The sequence below is a fragment of the Lagopus muta genome, chromosome Z, assembly GCF_023343835.1.
Source record: "Lagopus muta isolate bLagMut1 chromosome Z, bLagMut1 primary, whole genome shotgun sequence".
Classification (NCBI taxonomy): domain Eukaryota; kingdom Metazoa; phylum Chordata; class Aves; order Galliformes; family Phasianidae; genus Lagopus; species Lagopus muta.
The window spans coordinates 2,169,532-2,191,592 of record NC_064472.1 but is presented as its reverse complement, the minus strand read 5'-3'; the positions used below and the strand labels follow the sequence as shown (position 1 = coordinate 2,191,592).

Below are 22,061 nucleotides of genomic sequence, written 5' to 3'. Positions count from 1 at the left end.
CATAAATTTAAAAAAAAAAAAAAAAAGAGATACTGATGGAATGGATTTTTGCAATTATTTAATTATTGCAGGGACACATATTCATCTTTTTTTTTTTTTCTTCCTGTTTTTCTTTGCATTACACTGCTTCCCTTTGACTTAAGAAAGAAAATCAACGTGGAGTTGGTGAAATACCTGCATACCTGCTTGCTATCTTTGCCTCTATCTCAGGGCTGAGGCACAGACAGCCCTGCAGAAGGTTACAGTGGGGAGACAAAGGAAGCAAACAGGAAATGTGCCAGACTGAGCAAGAGCCGCACATCTCGCTCAGCAGAGCTGGGGAAGGAATAGGTGTGAACAAGGAGAGGAAAGCAATGGCTCAGAGCATGAGGTGACGAGAAGGAAAGAGAAAACTCAAGATGGCAAAAGAGGCTCCAGAAATCCACGCACAGGCTAAATACCCACCGTTTAGTAAATCTCACGAGGTGAAGCGAAAAATGACTTTTTTTTCCCAGGGCGTTTCTGAAACTACAGCAGCATGAAGACAAATGCTCAGTCTGAGGGGAGTGAGTGCACCCTCAGTTTGCAAATGACACCAAGCTGAGGGGAAGTGTTGTTCTGCCTGAGGGTAGGCAGGCCATGCAGAAGGACCTGGACTGCTGACTGATGGGCTGAGGCCGACGGGATGAGCTTCAGCAAGACCAAGTGCCAGGTCCTGCACTTTGGTCACAACAGCCCCATGCATCACTACAGGCGTGGGGCCAAGAGGCTGAAAGGCTGCACAGAGGAGAAAAGCCTGGGGGTGTTTGTCAGCTCTTGGCTGAACGTGGGCCAGCAGTGTGCCTGGGCGGCCGAGAAGACCAACGGCATCCCGGCTGTATCAGAAATACCCTCAGCTGCTCTCCACAGTACTGTGCTCCAGGGTCTCAATGTCTTTCCTGCAGCAAGGGGCCCCACACTGCACACAGCACTGAGTTGCAGCCTCACCCGAGCTGAGCGTAGGGGATGGTCACCTCCCTGCCCTCCTGGCTGCACTGTTTCTGGCCCTTCTCCTCTGCACAGCCTTCCAGCCTCTCTGCCCCACACTTGTAGCCATGCCTGGGGTTGTTGTGACCGAAGTGCAGGACTTGGCCTTGTTGAAGCTCATCCCAATGGCCTGACCACCCTTTGGAGAAGAAAGGCAGAAGCCTTCCACTGAGGGCAGAGCTGAAGAAGGCCAAGCATCCTGCTGGAGGTCTTCCAGCTATCAAGAGAAGCCTGCTGGACAAAGCCAGCAGAGAATAACAACTCGTGTATCTGGGTTACAAAGTCTGTTTTGATCTCTATAGAAAAACTACAGGTCTCTATTCCCATGATCAAACCTTTTATGAACCAAAAATAACACCAGAATTACCAACCAGTATTCCAGTTGTCACGACAGAGACAACCATCTCGTAATTATATTCTGTAGAGCAAATCACATGCTTTTAGCCTAATTGGTATAATGTACTGAAGTCTGCAGGTGAATTTTTCCTTCATTGTTCAAGTTTTAAAAGGGTCTGTGAAACATAGGAACAGTGGAAAGTTGGGAGGAAATTATCCTGCTGAATCACAGAATGGCCTGGGTTGAAAAGGACCTCAAAGACTATATAGTTTCAACCCCCGTGCCAAAGGCAGGGCCACCAACCACTAGACCAGGCTGCCCAGAGCCACATCCAGCCTGGAATAATGGATATATCTGATATGTGTAGCTGTGTACAGAACGGCACCATGGATCTTCTGCACACAGACTCTGGAGTCAATCACACTTTCAATTAAAAGATGGGTTTGGCACTTGGGGACACAGTCAGTGAGCATGGTGGGGATGGGTTGGGGTTGGACTGGGTGGTCTTGGAGGTCTTTTCCATCCTGAACAATTCTGTGTCTATGAAGAACCCAGTTCTTATGCAAAGAAACGAGCACAGCGTTGGGGTACAGCTCCACCAATGGAGGAAATGATTAAGCTTCAAGAACGTGACCCACATTTCTGAGTTTCATCAAAGCACCAGCAATCAGTGTGCTGCACAAGCGACCTGACCTAGGTGCCCTGTCTGGGCAATGCACACTTTCTGATCCAGCTTTTCAACATGCAAACACTCCCATTTGCTCACTCTTCCTCAGGAATCAGGAGGGTTTTTCCTCCCCACCCCTGGGAAAGGAGCAGAACGTTTCTCCTTGTGAAGAACCAGCAGCCACTCATGCAGTCTCCAGCGCTGATTTCCCTCCTGCTGCTTGCCAGGCTTGCAGATGGCACTGAAGCATGCTGACAGCAAAATGCACTGATTTCATAGCTAAAGGACTTTCCTTGTGGAAGCGACCTACAGGAGCTTTCCACTGCCCTACTGCAGTCTTGGGAATGCACAGCTCACACGTGAAGGCAGAAGACCAAGAAGTCACAGTATCATTCTCAGCCATCAGCCTCTCTCAACCCACAGTCACAGCTCCTCTGATGCCCCACGTGTTTGTTTGCTCCTTCAGCTCCTCTCCCAGCACAAGAGGTGGCAGCAGGAGAGCGCAGTGATTCACTTTGCATATTTTCCCAGTGATGAGCTCCCCAGCTATGCTTTCACGGGAAATCACTGCAAAGCTGCAGCATCTTCCAAAATAAGCCACCAAGCCAAGAACGTCATTTTGGACATCTGGGACCGAGTTCCTCTGTTATCACTGTGCTCAGCTTTGGCCTTGTGCACTGGGCAGGGACACGCAGCCCCCAGCCACTCTCCCACCCCCTTCTGATGCATTTGCCTGTTGATGCTGACATTTATGATAGGTCTGCCGGTGCAGAGGGCTCGTTTTATGAGGTTTTGTTTTTACATAATAGCAACCATAGAGCTGACGTCCCTCCCAACCAAACATCCTTTCCCCAGTGCACACTGTGAGTGCTGGTAGGGGAGAGGCTCAAAGGAAGAGCTCCTTTTGCTTTAGGGCATTTCAATCAGAGAGAGCCAGAGCTGTAAATATTTCAAAATGTCAATTACTCCAGACCGGGGGCAGACTCACTGCCACCAGCTGTTAGGTCAACCTCAGTGTATGCTTCTTCCCAAAGGCATTTTCAGGCTGTGACAGCATATTGTGGTCAGCTATTGGAAACGAGCCCTCATCAATGCCAAAAGAAAGCAGTTTGTAGAAGAGAATGATAACTAATGAGCAAGGGTTCAGGTTATTCCATGGTGGAGGACATCTGGGTCTTGCAGCTGGGCAACCACTTGTCATCTGGATGGCTGAGTAAAGTGGGTCGGGAGTTGAGCACGTGCCAAAACGGATCAGCATGCTTAGTGTCATCCTATAGAACTGTACATCCTCCAGGATGCAGCACTTTCCTATGAGATGAAACCTTCCCTATAAGAAAGCAGTACTTTCCTATAGTGAGCCCTTTCTTTTTAAAGCAAACAATCACCTAAATCTGAGAAAGGGCTCAAGTGCTCTCCCACTCCTTTAACAGCACATGAAAATCACTTTGGTTTTTTACTGTTTCACTATGCTTTGAATACAGTATTTCAATGTCTCCCTGCCTTCAATGAGCTGAACTGAATTCAGAGCTCCCATTAGCAAAAGATAGTCCTTAAGACACAAAGAAAATAGTTCCAGAGACTCTCCTTTTAACACGTGCTTGTCAATGCCATTGCACCCCTTTGCTATCCACTGTATCTGCCCCTCTCCACTCTGTGCATTCAGGTCCAAGCTGGGTGCCCCAGTGACAGCAATCAGCCTTTGCTGCTCTTCCAGAGCCTGGCAAAACCCAATGGGAAAGAGAAGAGGAATTCCAATGTAATTCTGCTGGCATACTGCACATACAAAGTGTGCATTAACAGTGCTGGGAAATTCTCTCATCCCACTGTGGTGCTGGCTGCCCTCAATCCACAGGTTGTTTTGCTCCTGTCATGGAGGCATTCCCAGGATCCAGCCTTGGCCTTGGAGCACCCACTCTTCTCAGGACAGCACTACCAGGGCCACTCTGCTCTCTGAGTAAAGAATTTCTCCCTCACATCTAACCTAAATCTCCCCTCTTTAAGTGCAAAGCCATTCACCTTTGTCCCATCATTATGTACCCGTGTAAAGAAGAGTACAGTGGCTTCATCAGGGTAATGAGTCAGGAAAAGAAACATGGTCAAGATCAGCCTTTATTTGTGAACTCAACAATCACAAACACAACCTAAATCCATGAGGATTCAAGATTTAATGCAACCAACCTCACACTGTAGTACAACAACCATACAGCTACAGAAAAACTGTGCTGTCCCAAGCCATGCTACTTCCAACAGCAGAGCCCTCTGTAGGGACGTGGATTCTAGAATCAAGAAGGTTGGAAAAGACATCCAAGATCCCCATGTCCAACCTCAACCCACTCCACCATGTCCCTAAACAGAATCGCAGCATTGTGAAAGTAGGAGAAGATCTCCAAGCCCAACCCCAAGCCACCCAACCATGCCCACATTCCCATGTGCCTCATCCCCACAGCTCTGGAACATGTCCATGTACAGGGACCCCCCCCCTGCTCCCTCCCAGCAGCCCGTGCCAATGCATCACTGCTCTTTCAGACAAGAAATATATACCCTAATACCCAATCTTAATATAGATATGAGAAATCCCCTGCATAGAAGCAATGCAACTTGTACCAAAGGCTGTGACAAAATTCAGCTCCTTATGAGATGCAGTTGAGGCAGCCATCAGCTGACAAAGTACATTTCTCCCTTATTCTCACTTCTCAGAGTAGTTGCTGTAAATATTCAAGACATTTCTCTAATTTATGCATTTAATTAGAAGATATCTGCAATATTTCTGCTGTTTACATTTAACTCAACACTGCGGTGAAAGCTGTAATTTGTCTGGGATTTATATTCTGTACTCAAATTTATTTTGATTCCTTGACTTCAACATACACGGAAGTAAGAATGTGTCAAATCATGTAAATGGAAAAGATTATCTTCCATTATCTGCATCATCTGTCAGCCAGGGCAGAAATCTGAGGACTGTTCTTCTCAATCTGTCAAATGTTACAGAAACTTAAATTAAAAGACTCAATCAGAAGAGACAGCTGAACCCTGCAAGTGGGTGAGCAATAGGAGAGGTGGAATTGGGATCTGGCTACACGATTATGTTGTCTCTTCCCCCTGTCTCGTATTCAGTTGTCCGCAGATCTTCAAGTCTTGCAGCTTTCTTGGATAAAATTTTAGAAATCTACTTCCATCACATTATCCTACATACACATAGGATAGGATATACTCCTTAATCAGGATGACAAGAACGGGTTTGGCACTGAAGAAAACAGCAAGTTGATTTTCCCTAGTGCAATTTTTCCCTTTCTCACTCCCCGTCTGGTGCTGCGGCTCTTCAGCAGGAAACGAACACATATTGGAAATAGCTCCCAAAGAAGGAGAAAAAGAAACTGCCAGAGCATTTCAGTGACAGTTCTGTTTGCTTTGACTGAAATTGCAGTACATTTGGGAAAGAAGCATCATGCACATGCAGTGCATTTGGCAGTGCACTTTTTGTTTTCCCCTGCAGGACATGCAACTGAGGGAGGAGGGCTGCACAACACATGCTGAGCAGACTGAGACACGGAGAAAAATGTAACAAAAACACAAAATACATAGGATGGCTTTCTGAAAGAGGACAGAAACATGAGAAACTGCTTGCCCAGCCTCTCACTTCCTCTGTATGTCATACTTCTAACTCCAGTCGCAGCATCTTCAAACCAATGGCTCAGCCAACCACCCAATGTAATGCAGCAACAACAGACAGAAGCTGGTTGCTTTGTGCCCCTGCATGAGCTCATCCTCCCTGCGAAGGAGAAGAACCACCTTATCTCTGTATATACCATGAAACAAACTCATGGAATATTTACCTCCAAATTGCACAGATAAATCAGTGTCAAAGTCGATGCACTGCACAGCAGGTGAAGCGCAGGCAGTGCAGCTCAACAACTCTCACTGAAAAAAATCTGTAGCTCTGAAAAAAGATTCTGTAGCTCCAGTCACTTCCAGTCCTACTGGATGCAACAAAGGGCTTGCACTGGACTTCAGCTGTGCACATAGAGATACTTCTCTCCTTGGTTATGCATGCTCTTGGTGATGGGGTTTGTGTGTCACCTTCTGATCCTTCTCCTCCCCAAAGTGTGCAGAGCATTCAATATCAGTCCCACATTTCTCAGCATAGTAATGCCTTGTCCTGATGCCCATCAGGAGGGCAGGAAGGACAATATCCCTCACCCAGGTGATAGGAAAATGCCATCGTTTACCTCTCTCTCCTATCTCCCACCCAAAAACACTCCCAGCAGGGCTGAGTCCAGCTCATCCTTGCAACCATTCCTAAGAACTGTTTAGAACATCTTTTACAGATGAAATTCAGAGCTACCAGCAAGCTTCTGGTTTACGGAAGGAGAAAATTACTGCAATGCACTTCCCCCAGGTCAGGATACAGAAATATCTTTCTGCTCCCTGCAGGATGCCCAAAGAATTGCATATTGCATCTTAAAGATCTACATTTAGAAAGGATGCTAACTATAATATTAACAAATGCAGAGTAACGAATCCTATGCTCCAATTAATGTTCCTCTTCCCCAAGGTTCTTGTTGCACAGCTCTTTTCCCTATTTTTGTTGTTGTTGTTACTGTGGATTTTAGTCCCAGACAGGAATAAACAGCAGTGCTCAAATGATGCCTCTCCACCTCCTGCTTTGCTCCTGCTCACATTCAAAGGCATTCTTCACTTTACAACACTCATAGTTTCCTGGGTCAGAAAGAATCAAAAAAAGCCAACAAAACCCAACCACCAAACACTACTGACTGCTGTTCCAGGACACTGATCCATCTCCTACAGCCTCTGCATGTAACTGCACGATTTCTCATCTGTTGCCTTAATGGGAAGCAGTTAATTACAATGCACAAGCTGCCACAGGCAGGGCTGAAACATCCATGAGCTCGGCTACAACTGCAGCTACAGCTCTGCATAGAGTGTGTGGACTGAAACCAGGAGAGTGCCATGTTCACACAGTACCAGGAGAAACACACTGGGTAACAGGCAGAAAATCACTGTGCTGCTGATTTCCCAGCTCCTAGGATGGTTTAACATCCATTCTACGTTGCTCTTGGTTTGAAGGATTTGCCCGAATCCCTACTAATATACATTTCTCTGCTGTGTAGAGAGGACCTTATCATCATTTCAGTCTGGATGTTAGGAACAATTTATTCTCCCAAGAGCAGTGATGCATTGGCAAAGGCTGCACGGGGGGTTGGTGGAATCCCTGTCCAAAGAGGTGTTTCAGAACCATGGAGATTTGGCACTTGGGGACGTGGCCAGTGGGCATGGTGGTACGAGCTGGGCTTGGGGATCTAGGAGGTCTTTTCCAACTTCAATGATTCTATGATCTGAACGTTTAGTTAGGCCTCAAAGATGGGTTTGGACAACCAAAGTCCGGTCTGAGTGCTGCGTAAGGTTGACCAGCACAGTGCTACTATTGACCATCTCTTCTGCAGCAGTTCTGTAACTCCAGAACAAGGTGATTTCACTCCAGTCTAATTGCTCTGTTTTGCGAAGAAAGCAATTACTCTGGAATGAAGTGACTGAACCCAGAATACAGCTTCCAGAAGGCAAATGGAAGAGGTTTTGGGGTGGAGGGGACAGACTGATCCTCCCTGTAAATATCGGTCTCCATGCAGACAGCAGTTGGGAATAGGAGTGTCCTGTGCTAGCCCACACTGCGTCTTCCTCTTGGCCAATGCTCCTCATTCCTGAGCTGCACAATCACTGCTCTGCTCCAGCACCTCCCAGGATACCTCGTGTTGTGCACTGCCCAGTTCTCCTTGACAATCTTTGCTGCTCTGGATTCCACACTAAGGCCCCAGCAAGATGAAAAGGAGGCAAAATATGTAAAATGTTGGGTAAAACAAAAATAAATCAGCTACCATAGTGCTGACGGCCACAAACACCTTACCAGTGCTACTGAAAACCTTGCATGTGATGATTTCCTATATTATATTTGCGTTTAAATTGCTGTGATTAGCTGGTATCCTAAATCAGTCTGTTTCCAGCCACTCATTCCTAAGAATCATCACATCATTAAGGTAGCAAAAGACTTTCAAGATCACCAAGTCCAGACCCAAGCCCGTGCCCACAGACCACGTCCCCAAGCGCCACATCTTGTTGGCACAAACGAAAATGAAGATCCTGTGCAAGGGCTGAAGAAAGGAACTCTGTTCAACTGGATCCTGGAAACAGTGGTGGTTTTGGGACTCTGACAGGTTGGCTGGTGCTTCCACATGTAAAGCAAGAGTGCATTTGTGTTGGTGGCCATGGATGCCACTCTTCAGTCCTGACTAAAAAGGAAGGAGAGCTCTGATAGCACTGCAACAATTCTATGTACAGAATCCTTACATGAGAAATGATAAAATGAAATCAAGCTGTACTACTTGCCACTGCTGTCAATAGTGCAGCAGCCACCTCCAGACATAATAATGACCAGTTGTGCACCATGCTTTACCTCCTGGCTTGTTAATTCATAAGCAGGAGGCGACATACATTGATTTTATTAGGACACAACGGAAGGTTACAATAGCCATGTCCCACTGCAATGCATCACTGCAGGGATTCAGGTGATACAGGAACAGCCACTGCATTTAAATCACTTTGCATTTAAAAATCCTGAAAGCGACTTAAAGCTTTCAAATGTGACTTTTGAAACTGGCTGAAAACCGGAAGGTTTAAGGGCAACAACAGAGGAGCCGGGAAGCAGCAGCTGGGTGACCCAATGAGCACAAGATGGGACTTCTAAATAAATTATCCCTTCCACTGCCCTAGTGCTGCATTCACAGGGGGAGAAACTGCAACAGCAATTTGCAGAAATGCTCACAGGTCAGAAGGAAGCTGGCTGCACCTTAGCAAGAGCAATGAGGCAGCCAACGAGCAGAAAGGGTTAACTGCTCTGCCTGCTCTGATGGTGGGAACAGCCCCGATTTCCTCATGAGGTTTGGCAGCCCGAGACACCCTGCAACCAACTTCCTTTCCTGATCAAGGCACAGACCCCGTCCATGGGGGAAAGTCAGCCAGAGGTTTGGGATCTGCCGGGTGCTCAGCCATTAACATCAGTGTCAGAACTGACTGCAAAGTGACAAACGTGCTTCAGTGTATCTCAGCTGTGGTTTTCTGCTACATCCACGTGCAGTCCTTTAACACAAAGCTAAGGTGGGTGTTTGCATGCTGTTGTATCAATTACAAATTGATTCACAGCTCCAGCGCTTTTACGGGGAATTCAAGCAGCTCGACACACAGAGAAGAGGAACTTCTAAAAGTTTCAAGTTGGAGCTTGTAAAAAAAAAACAACACTGCCATTCTGATGGCCCCTGAAGGGAAGATAAAAGAGAAAAACAGCTCAAATAATAACTGCAGGACCCTCATTACAACAGTCCTGGGTGTCTGTTCAAGCAGCTGCAGGCCGATAACAGCGGTGTCTGCAATAGATTAGTGACAGCAGCACTAACATATCATGGTAACAGGGAGAAAGCACCCTTCGTGCTTAAGACACAGACTGACAAGCAGAAGCTGAAAGCATTGAAAAATCACAATCTTTATGCACGCTATCTGCCCACGTCTGTAAGCAAGGTGCACGGCCTTGGAAGAACCGCAGGGCTCCAGGCACACCAAGGTCTGAGATGTGAGCAAACAAACCCCAGGAGCCCATGTTTGATCATGGTATTTACTGCAAATTACAGACACAGCATGAGAGAAGCAACGACAAAATGTGAAGGGGACATGAAGAGCAGCACTTGCACTTTCGGAGCATTTTCATAGCAACAGTACCACCGCCTTGGAAAGTATGATCACGGAATCATGAAGGTTGGAAAAGTCCTTCAAGATCTCCAGACCCAAATCAGCCCATCCCTACCATGCCCACTGACCACGTCCCCATGTGTCACATCTCTGTGGTTCCTGTACCCCTCCAGGGATGGGGACTCCCCCTACACCCTGTGTGAGATACGTACGAGGAATTATTCTCTGAGTAGCTGACATTTTATCACCCGTTTCAAGACGGGAGCTGGATGGACCTGGTGGGGGCAACCAATCCTTCAGGCCCACCAGTGACCTGCCAACAGCACTTACTGCCATCTCTTCTGCTCCTTCAGCTCTTCTCTTAGTCCGCTTCAGCCACTGAAAATAGCAGCATGAGACTGGAGAAAGGAGGGGGACAGAGAAAAGAGAGCACAGCCCTTCTACCCACCTGATAATCACCAGTCAATACGAGCCTCAGTGCTCCCCTCCATCAGATACACAATCTGTAGGCACCTGTCTGCGCTCACAGCACACTTGGTGGCATCTCACCAGCACAAAGATGAGACTTGAAACCTCAGGACCACTGAAGCCAAAAGGAAAACCCCCCAGTGACCCCACTCTTTTTCTCATGGATCTCTGAGGCATTGGGATATGGCAGGGAATGGGGATGAGGAAGAAACCAAGGTTGAACTGTTCCATTTAATCTCAATCTGTAAAGAAAGGTACGAATCTGCAGTGCTCTCTTGGAGTCGAAAGCACAATGACAGTTTTCTGTTGGAAGAGATTTTGGCTCGTTTACAGCAAGAAGCTGGTACTACATGAGAAACACTTAAAAAATCGGAGATCCAAGACCATATTTTCGTCTGCTGATGCTGCAGTGATGTTTGCATTACTCTTCAATGGGGAGGTGTCAGAAAAGCATTAGTACGTTTCTAGCTGTGCACCAGGCAGACAGGCACAGTAAAATAGCTGTTTTTTAACTTGTTCTCATCAACAATGCCAAAGTTACTGCTTGTTTTTCTCCACCCCCATGAAAGAATTTATAACCACTGCAGTAAGCCGAAGTTGCTTCAAGTTAAAAAAGCTGGGTTTAATTCCAGCACTGACGGAGAGCTGCTGTGTAAAAGCAAAGTGACTTTCTTTGGGTTCTCAGAAGAATTTCTATTTGAAAATCGGAGTGGTGGGGATTTTTGGCCCCTTCCTCTTAATGCTATAATTTAAAATTGTGATACTGCATAATTCTCATGTTCAGAAGGTGCTTGGTGAGAGGTGGGAGCACATCCCCTTGTGAGCAGCCCTGAGAGTAACACACAAACACAGGACCAGTGACAGAGCTGGCAAAATCTCCTTGGGAGTGCCAAGCAGAGGTTGTGAATGCCACGGTGCACACTGCTGGTGTCAGACCACACAGTATCCAAACCAACCTTGCACTGAGCTGTAACCACGTCCTTACGTCACAGAGGACTTGGCTGACATCTCAGCAAAGAAAACCAAATCTCAATGTGTGTGACATCCCAAATCCAAGCAAACACCCCTGCAATGGCACCTGAATGAAGGGTTCTGATTTGTTTTTATTAAAAAAAATTAAAACCAACTTGTAAAAATAAATAAATGCGCTTCGTAAGTGAATCACCAACACTACCAGACCATGCCAAGAACTCGAATATCTCGACTACAGCTGTATGACATTCCATGGCTGTTCATGAATGGAAGAACATGGAACTGAAGAACAAGGAAATGAAACTGGATTTCATTTCAAAGGACTGTGGTATAGTTCAGTTCACTCTCCTTAAAGCTTAAAGAGTTAACAGATTTCTTCTATCTTACGTGAGGGGCACTTCTGCAGTTCTGTTAGCACTCTATCCCTGGAGATGTTCAAGAACCACGGAGATGTGGAACTTCAGGACGTGGTCAGTGGGCATGGTGGGGGTGAGTTGGGTTGGGCCTGGGGAGCTGGGAGGACTTGTCCAACCTCAATCATTCTATGATCGTATTTTATGCTTTGAATTGACTGTGACATTTATTTCTGCACCCCCAAACTGGTGTGCTCTGGTTCCCCTCTGGGATTACAGACCCTGGCTGCTGTGCTATCTTTCTTCTCAAAGTTTCTACAAAATGCACAACCAAAATTCCCACATGCTGAACTATGTCAGCATGCACTGAACTTTAATCACTATAATAAACACAATTTTCATTTATATTTTTCCGTATAAGTTAGATCTTGCCTACACACAGACTTGCACCATTTAATTACAGAGATTTAAACAATATAAACCCTTTCCTGGATGTACTCATTACAAAGCTAAGTTCCAACTCATTCTCAACAAGCTCAGCAGCTGGGCTTACACAAATAGGAGAGCACCTGCACCAAGGCTTGCCCATTCAGACAGACAGGTCATTAATCCCCACCTAAAATCAGCCAGAGCCAGCTGAGTGCCGACAGCTTCACCAGTTATTTTCTGACCACAAGTCCCAGGAAAACGTTCTAGATCTTTTTTTCCTAGAATCTTAGGATCACAGAACCAGTAAAGTTGGAAAAGACCACTCAGATTGTCTAGCCCAACTATCAACCCACCCCCACCATGCTTGCTCATCATGTCCCCAAGGTTCTATGATTCTACCAGTGGGCATGGTAGGGATGAGTTGGCTTTACACTTGGTGCTGATGTTATTGATCTTTGCCAACCTTAACGATTCTATGATTCTGCCACTCTGAAGCAAGCATCAAAAAACACTCACTGGGCACCAAGGACATCAGGACTCTGGAAACAGAACTCCCATGACAATGTGCTGATTTTTGCTCGGTGGTGCCATGATGATTAGGGATTTCTTCTCCATGAAACAAACAGAAGTTGAAGGAGTTGGAAGTACAGTGCTAACAGAAAGGCAAACCTATGAGAAAACCTTATAGCATGTAGTGCAAAGCTTGTTCTGCCCAGACTGAAGGCATTTGCCTGTGCTCTTTTCAATTATTCTGTGAAATTTTAATGCTGTGAAAGGAGAATGCACTTCAATATTAGATTTCAAGATTAGGAAGATTAGATTAGAATTCAAGATTAGATTGCCATATCAGACATGGCAAAAAGGTGTGAGCTGAAAGCATGACAGCTGCTAACATCAGGAACACAGAACAGCATGCACAGCTGCAACAGAAGTACCAACTGACACAGGAGGCAAGGAAGTGGGTTGGTGGTTGGACTCGATGATCTTGGAGATCTTTTCCAACCTTAACAATTCTGTGATTCTAGGAAGCAGGGAAAAAAAAAAAAAAGCATCTCAAACTACGTTCATGACCATGAGGGCTCTGATTAAACTGGTACAGCTGGTGGGATGTTCTCTTTTGTGAAAATGTGGCCTTCTGACTGCGATCAGTCCATGAACCCAAATGTCAGCCTACAGCCAGCAGCTGGCATTGCAAACAAGCTTTCCCACGTGCTGCAGAAGAGCAGTTATCTGCTGGCTGCTCCCTTGAAACCCCGAGATAACAGGCAGGCTCCAGGCACCGCTGTGCTGCTCTCACGCCGAAAGCACACACACACACTGCACCAAAGGGAGGAAAGGCAGCCTGAGAACTTCACAAAATAAAAATAAAGGAGACCAATTTTCACCTATCACTGTGATCTCTAAATTGCCTTTAATAAGCTCTGCAATAAAGCAGGGAGCCTGGGATGCGGCTGCTCATCCGCGAGGAGACAGCCCTATCTCCAAACCACGGCTGCTGCTCTGTCCCAGGCACATCAACTGCATTTATCTCCTCCTACATACCAAAGAGAAACGAGCAGCTCTTGATTTCAGCACCTGCCCCTTATCTCTGTGTTTTTGGAAAAATCTTCTACAAGGCTAATTATCCAGCTTGGACTTTCTGTGCCTTCCGCAGCACAGAGCTAAAAGCTTAAAATAACGTTCATTACATCGTTTGTCTTCCACTGTAGTCGTGTTTGCTCCAGGACCGAAAGGAAAACAGGACTTGCATCCCTCATCTCCCTACAGTTGTTTGCAGACACAGGCCCACATACGTGACCTGATGCTAACACACATGTCCCTTTTGTCACTCAGTGTTTCCCACAGGGAAAGGAGCACTGGGGTGTGCTATCGCACTGATAAGCTCCATTATGCAGATTGAGATCATGGTGGTGAGTGCAGTTATTTTTAGGTTACCTTTACTCAGACTCCAGATCTGAATGCACAGAACGCCTCTTGAATGCTCACTTCCTCAACAAAAGCCAAGATAAGCAGCAGGAAAACATTCACTGTATTTATCTGTGCATAAATTGAGTACACATACATGAGAAAAAGTACCACTGTTTGGGTTGCAGAGAAGCAAGGGAGTTAAAACACTGCTTCACTGCTTGCTTTTCCAAATGAGGACCTCCAGCACAACCTCCAAAGAGCTTAAGTTGAAGATGGCAATTTCTAGGAAGCAGCAAAATCATAGAATTGTCAAGTTGGAAAAGACCTCTAAGACGACCACAGAGATCACCTAGTCCAATCTAGACTTAGAATCAACCATGTAGAAGCACTACTCCTTTAGAGCACCTCAGCACCCAAAGGGAGATGGGGAAGGGCCTGAGAGTATGAGCAATGGAGCGTGAGCAGTGGCCAAGGTCCCTTGGTTTAAGGGGAGGTCTCATGGTGGCCTGCAGCTCCCACACAGCCCTACAGCCTCTCATGGCCCTACAGCCCCTCATGGCCCTTCAGCTCCCTTGTGCCCTACAGCTGCCAGAGCTCATGAAACATCTGTACTCTGCTCTGAGCCATAGGATTTGAGTTTAGGTGGTGCTGTGTAAAGCCAGGGATTGGACTCAGTGATCCCTGTGGGCACCTTCTAACTTGGGACATTCTGTGATTCTGTGAAAAAGCAACAACGGCCTGAAAATTACTTAATAATTAACTGAAAAGCTGATCCAAAAACTCTCAGGACTAAACTCCATCACTCTCCACTCTGTAAATCCACGTGGGTCATGCCAACCCTAATGCAACCCATCATTCCTCCGTACATTCCTGAAGTTGTCTCGATAGCAGCCAGCTCCCTGAATTCACTTCCCTGAGCTAGCCATGCCCAAACCAAAGTCTTTTAGAGAAATGTCCTTCAGTAGGCATCGTTGGTTGGTCCGTGCAGCAAGACAGCCTCCAGCTCACACACAGGAGCTCACTGAGCCCATTGTGCATTGAGCCAATGTGGGTAGGGCTTCTCCACCCATCCAGACATGCCCAGAGTGTCATTACAGACACGAGGATTAAAGCTTTCTCCTCTATTTAGCTGCTGAAATTCCTCGGAGCTGCCAGCACTGTTGTGCAACTCTATCTTCAGTCTGATCTTACTGTGGTTTTGTCAAGCTTTGGAAGAGCTTCCCCTTGAAACCTCAGAGACTGCAATGGGAAGACCTGAGAAACGGGGAGACTTGGAAGACCCCTACAAGAGAAGGGCAGATGGCACTAAGGCTCACCATGTGATGTCTACAGAGGGGAACTGAGTGCTATTCAATAGCAATGTTATTACAGAGAAAGGGAGTTTGTGCCTCTACAGATTAATGCAGCAGTTACAGATGCAGGTCAGTGTCACCAGCTTTCTTCAGGCAAGAAAGCAACCAATGAAAGACCAAACCATTGGTGCACACAATGTAAACTTGAGGGGATTTCACTCCTGAAACAACACTTCCATAAATTGTGGCCCAACACGAAAGTCCATTCTTCTTTTCTTTTTTTTTTCCTAAGCAACAAACTCATTTACTAATGGCTCTGTCAGCAGGTCAGCAGTCACTGTAGTCCCTTAACAAAAGAGCTTTCAATTATTTGCACGTATGAAAATGCTGTCACAAAAAAGCAGCCCATTTCTTCCAAAGTAACTCAGCCTGGCCGAGTCACTGCACACACTGCCTCAGGGACGCTGGGAGCTGCAGGAAAGACACCATGCATGCAGCCAGCTGGACAATTCCCACGGGGCGTTTCAGGATTACCAGGGTATAAACTAATTACTGCCATTGCCAGTGGCCACGTGTACTCTGCACTTCTCATCAGATGGCATTTTCCTGAAGTTATCACAAAAAAACGAGGCTTGAGAAGACACTCCTGCTCACTTATCACGGAGTAAGAACAGAAATGGCTCTGCAGAGACCAGGAAGTATTTAAAACATTCTTGGCACAGTGGAGAAGCAAACACTGTTGTTTGTGTTAAAAAAAAAACAACAAAAAAATAACAAACAACAAAACACCATATTGCTCCCATTTACTTCCTTACCCACCTGCACAGAATTTTATCACAGCATTTAAGCACCACGCAGCCCATCATGGATTTCAGCCTCACAAAACCCATCGAGGCACTGAATCCCTCCTGGATCCGAGGCTCTCAGAAGACCCTGGAGGCTCTGCTCAGGATTACATACAGCTTATCACTGCGCTGACCACCCTGAACTGATTTCCAGCGGGATGGTTTATCCATAACTCAAGACTGAAGCCCCCAGAATTCATCTGCGCACCATTTTATACAGACCACATGGAGACGTGGAACACCAAGGAAAGAATGTGCCAGTAAAAATGAGGATGATGACAGCCTCGTTACATCTGAATGGGCAGAGAGGTGAGACCACACGTAACAGATATGATGAAGAAAATCTCTGCCTCAGCAAATCCTACTTCCTCCACACTTCAATTTAATGACTGATCAAGAAAATTCACCCCAACATTTAGCACAAACCAGCGTATAATTAAACCACACAGATATTGTGATCAACCACGGGGTCCCTCATCCACTGCTACTGACGTTCCAGTGTCACAGATACAAAGTGTGTGTATGTAATTAACTGGAATAGCATATGTTAGCTGATGAGCCGAGCACTCACCCTGAGCCTGTCCTTGGGCAAAGCCACAGCTCCCTGCTTGATGATCTCCAGAACGCGCTCCACCGACAGGTCAGCTCCGGCGTGCTCCAACCGGGAGCTGAAGAAACTGATCACCTGTGATGGAGAATCAGAGCACGTCAGCAAACGGGAGGGATCTCTGTATCGATACACACACAAAGCCATTGCTTTCTTCTCCTGGGTTGATGTCTCTGCACTTCTCAGAGCAGTACGCTATTGCTGGGCCATCATTAGGTACACTCCGTGGATGAGACACTGGCCTGTCAGTGTTCTGCAGGTATTTTTAAGGAGTAGATGAATTCACTGTTGAACACCTTCAGCTGAATTAGTCAAATAAGGTTTTCAAACACTGCACACATCAATGTTCTTCAGCTCTTACCTTTCTCACGCATATGGGACTTTCAAGGCATTCCCGTTGACTTTTTGTACTTTGGGCCAGAAATTTACTCTAGTTTTCAAGTACTGAAGCAAAATTCCTGTATTTACAATATCTACTCAACAGAGGACTCGAGAGCACCCGTTAAACAACTTCAAGGGTCTACAGGACTCACTTGGTGATTTTGTAGCATCCAAACCCATGGCAACTGGAAAAAAAAAAGCAAACCCACAAAGCTGCCCTTCTCCCCAAATAAGCCATCCTCCATGAGGCAAATCCCAGGACCTATACACTCCCTCTCAGTGCTCTCCTGCATTTCTCCCTGAAGAGGCCAAGCTGATCTTCCCCAGGCATCCCCCTCAGCACTGCTTTTGCGTCCCAGCTGATCCTTGTAAGCACGCCACAGTTGGGTGAGATCAACTTTCATCCCTCTCTAAGCCCAATAAGTCACAACAGCAGCCAACATCCCACCAGCAGTTCTCCACTGGGGACATGAGAGACCTGCCCTTCCAGAGCTCCTTTCATTGCAAAAGAGCACACTTTGGGAACCCCATCCCCTCTTCTAGAGGAGATCTGAATGATGGATATGGGGCAAAACTTAAATCCCTCAGGTTGTTAGAAGGCCCCATAGGATGGTTGGAGCCATTTTGCACTGTCCTTGGCTGCCTGGTTGGAGCCATGCACAGCACCCACTGTCTGCACACACTGCTGTTAGGTTTCCTGACTTGTAGCCTTGTCTGCAAAGTGGCAGTGCCCACAGGTGCCCAAATTACAGCCTCGTCACACCAACTAATCTCTGCTAATAGTCCCAAGTAAAAGAGGGAAAAGTATATTGGCTGCAAAATCTATTTGTTCTGCAGCAACTGGCAGCTGGAGCCAGAACCCATTAGCCTAATTGCACCTCCTAGCTCAGCTGCTGCTCACAAAACAAAGGCAGCTGATGGCATGACTGCTTTGTGATTTGGGCTTGTTGGTTCTCTCTTGCAATTCCAAAGCACTAGCCCTCTTTTTGGGCAGCTGGATCTCAGAGCAACTTTCTCTAGATACTGTGAAACAACTGAGTGGAACAGGGAGAGATGTTTTGGTTCTGTTTTATACAACAGAAACACAGCAATCATTCGATGAAAAATACAGGCTTGACCTGCTTGGCTCTCTTGATATCGCCATGGTCGCGTAAGGCAAGAATCCCCCCTCCCCTGGCTGATGCAGCAGGGTTTGCATCCTTACAGGCAGGGACGGACTGCAGAGCTGTTGATTGCTAGTCCTTGCAAAAAGCAATGGGGTAGGAAGATTGCTGAGTTCAGATGCAAAGGTTTTGCTAAACCACGAAGGCAAAAATTAGTGTTAGGCTTTAATCGGAAGGATAAAACACAGTCATCAAATGTATACATACAAAATGAAGGGAGCTTGCAGATGCTATCTGAAATCTGGTGGCTCCTATTTTAGGAAGCCAAATGCTCCACTCTGGGCCATGTTTTAAAGATTTCTAGTGTTTTAGAGTTACAGATGTTATAGTCCAGAGAGCTCCCAATATTTGCACAGCATGTTACAATTACACAGAATTCTGAACTGCTATTTTTGATGTGCAGACTGAAATTAAAAATATCCCCTTACATAATGATACATATCTCTAATCTTTGTCTTTCTTCTTCAGACAAAATGGAACTGGAGTTCCATATCGAGTTCTTTCTAATCCTGATAGCACAGTACTGCAATGAGATATGGTTTAAAAGCATATCTTCTATATGGAGAAAAGCAAGAGATGTGTGATAGACAGGATATCCCAGAAGAGGCATTTGCTTATTGCCATTATATGCAAAGGCACCCAGCGTGACTACCACCCCTGTATGAACCAGAGGATGTGGCAGGGTGGAAGAGGAGTCAGCTGAATGCCATCTCTTATTCAGATCTGCAAGCCTGAGAGCTCCCAGCACTTGCCAACTGGTGACAGGTATATTCTTTAGAAAATCTTTTTTTTTTTTTTAACATCCTTGCTTCTGTAACAAAGGAGCTATTTAAAAAGGCAGTGTGCTCCCTTGGAAAGCTTAAAATAGCTTTAGAATGTAATTGGTGTTATGCTGTAACCCTGTATTAAATACATTTGGGGAGGAACTGTAACAGTTTAAATTGCTGAGGAAAACCTACATTTAGCTGTAACAAAGGAAAGGGCACACTGCTTTCTGTGGGAGGCTGGCAGGTGGAAGGACCTGGCCACCAGGGCTTGCCTGGTTCTGGACAAGCAGAAGAAGTCTCTTATCTCTCATAAAATCACGAAATGACTGGATTGGAAGGGAACTTAATGATCACAGAACTACTGAATGGTTGGGTTGGATGGGACCCTGAAGTTCCCCAGACCCACCCCTGCTGTGGGCTGGCTGCCCCCAACAGGTCAGGCTGCCCAGGGTCCCGTATGGCCTGGGAAACCTCCAGGGATGGGGCACCCACAGCTTTTTGGGCAGCGGAGCTCTCAGTGAGGATTCACCACTCTGAATGAGGAGTTTCCTCCTCACATCTGACCTAAATCTTCCCTCTTTTAGTTTAAAACTCCCAAATCCTTCTCCACGGGGCTGCTCTCAGTGAGTTCTTCTCCCAGTCTGTATTCACCCGGGATTGCCCTGACACAGCACCCTGCACTTGGCCTTGCTGAACCTCATTAGGTTCATGTGGGCCTGCTTTTCAAGCCTGTCCAGGTCCCTCTGGATGACATCTCTTCCCTCTGCTGTGTCAGCTGCACCACTCAGCTTGGTGTCATCTGCAAACTGCTGAGACTGCACTCCATCCCATCACCTGTGTCACCCTTAAAGATGCTAAAGAGCACCAGTTCCAAGCAGACCCCTGAGGGAGCCAATCATCACTGCACCCACCTGGATGTAGAGCCACTCACTGCAGCTCTTTGGTTGCAACCATCCAACCAATTCTTTATCCTCCAAATAGTCCAGTCCTTCGAACCCGTTTCTCTCCAATTTAGAGATAAGAATCAACATAGAGAGGACAGGTATTTCCCACCTCCAAAAACAATAAAAAGGTCAAATAAAGAAGCATACGCAGCCCCAAAATAAGGGATCACCCACCAGATCTATGTTCTGCATGATGTCCTGGAAGGAGGGATGGGTCCGGAATTGCTCAAACAGATCGCGCTTGTAGAGCAGCGCGTACACCAGGTTGGGGTTGTGGTGCAGGGAGTTGGTCAGGCAGGAGTTGATGATCTCCAGCATCATCCGGATCACCTCCTCAATCACATTCAGGTCTTGTGCCTGCAAGAAAGAAAGGAAGGTGAGTGTGCCCTTTTCCATTGTAAAACGCACTGGTTAACAAGGACAGTTCACAGCGACCATTACTAACAGAGCTATTGGCTGGTCGGTGTCTCAATGGTGAGCTAATCCAGTGTCCCTGAGTCCTGGCAAAGAGATCTGTTTTCTCCTGAAATCACCAAAATTTTATCTGAAATGCACAGTGTTCAGCTGCATGGCTTTCTTCTCTCAGCCGGAGCCACCGCTCGTCCCAGTGAGCAAATATTGTAACCAAATTCATTGAGGGTTAAGCAATCTTGGTCTTCCAACATATCAGCATACATTAAATTCAACACATTTTATGTTTGGTCCGTGTCAGAGAGGAATAAGGTCCCTCCAGCACATCAAACAACAGGCTGTGAGACCCTACAGGGTTGCCAGGAATGTGAATCACATCAACAGTTGAGTTTCTTGTGTGGTAGGAGCACTGAAACCATTGGCATCTACTCTTACTACTTGCAAAGCAGTCATTTTCTGAGTTATCACTCAGAAAAGGCATGTAAGCACCTCGTAATGAGGCCATGCTTGTGACAGATTTCTGTTGGACTCACAGGAGCATTAGGATTGGAAAAAACCTCTGCAGTCATCGAGTCAAACCCCAAATCATCCCCTCCATGCCCGCTTTGAAAACTGTTTAGCAATGCTGCCTGTCTCACTGTGGAGGTTACAGATTCCTTCCTGAATGTGAGGATCTCCTTTTTCAAGACCCAGCCTCAACCACTGGAATTACTGCTGTGCTGACACTAACAGTGCTGGCAGAAACCCTCACAAACCAATCACTGCAACTTCACCTGTCCATAGGATTGCATTCTCCTTTGACTGAAGCAGTTCAGAACACAGGTGGGTCCTCTGTAGCCTTCTAGTTTGAATGCTGTGAAATAGCATCCCACTTAGATGCCATTAAATGCAAATAATGCAAAGTACTGGACAAAACCTGGAACAGCTGCTTCAGCTGGAATTTGAAGAAAAACCAAGATCAGCTTAAGTCACAGGTCAAGCAGAATCTGCCCATGGACTGGCAGTTATTTCACAATAAGGTATGTTATGGTGGCTTTCAAGAAGCTCTGAGCAGTGCCTTAGCTCACTTTTCAACACAGCAGGATGACCCAGTGACTGAGATACAATCCTAAAACGCATAGGATGTTTACAAATCTACAGCCCCGTGTACCTCCCCTACACAGTGGGAACACAAAGCAAGGATGCTTCCCAAAATCACCAGGTTGGCACCACGTGCACATATGAACAGAGAAACTCTCCCACCACTGCAGCACAGGTGCTCTTACAAGCATCTGAAACCAGATGTTAAAGTGAAAAGGATGCTTCCCTTCACTGAAGGCTGTAAGTCACTCAGAGCTGTTCAGCTGTTGAACAGCCGTCCCTGTGGCCTAAGAGCACCTTGCACAAGGAATGGGATTTGCTAAGAATGAGCTCCAAAAAAACAGACGCGGGACTGAATCTCAGCATCATTATCTGTAGAGCTGCATGCTCCTATAGTTAGCGATTACAGAAGAATCTGCAAAGGCTTACAAGTTTCCAAAACAGGCGAAAACAAGCAGAAAGCTTAGGATGAGACAAGAGAAATGCTGGAAGAGCAGATAAATGCTGCGTGCGTTTGTTGCTCTGCGCCCGCAGTATCAGGGAACGACACCTCCACATGCAGACACTGCGCCAGGACAGATAGAATGAAGGTTACAAAAACATCTCGCTCTTGTACAGAAAAAAAGTTCATCGCCCTGCAGATTGATCCCTGAGCACAGCTGAAATGCAGAACACGGATG

The 22,061-nt window shown here is 46.3% G+C and overlaps 1 protein-coding gene across 7 annotated transcripts in view; it reads right to left on the bottom strand.

The window, feature by feature from the left end:
• DYM (dymeclin) overlaps window positions 1-22,061 on the bottom strand; it is a 150,442-nt gene that overhangs the window by 5,828 nt on the left and 122,553 nt on the right. For all 7 annotated transcript variants that reach the window (XM_048931597.1, XM_048931601.1, XM_048931594.1 and 4 more), the window contains 2 exons: window positions 20,065-20,247; window positions 16,600-16,713 (listed from right to left, as the gene is read on the bottom strand). In XM_048931597.1, the coding sequence (XP_048787554.1) occupies window positions 16,600-16,713; window positions 20,065-20,247 (297 nt within the window). The remainder of the gene's footprint in view (window positions 1-16,599; window positions 16,714-20,064; window positions 20,248-22,061) is intronic.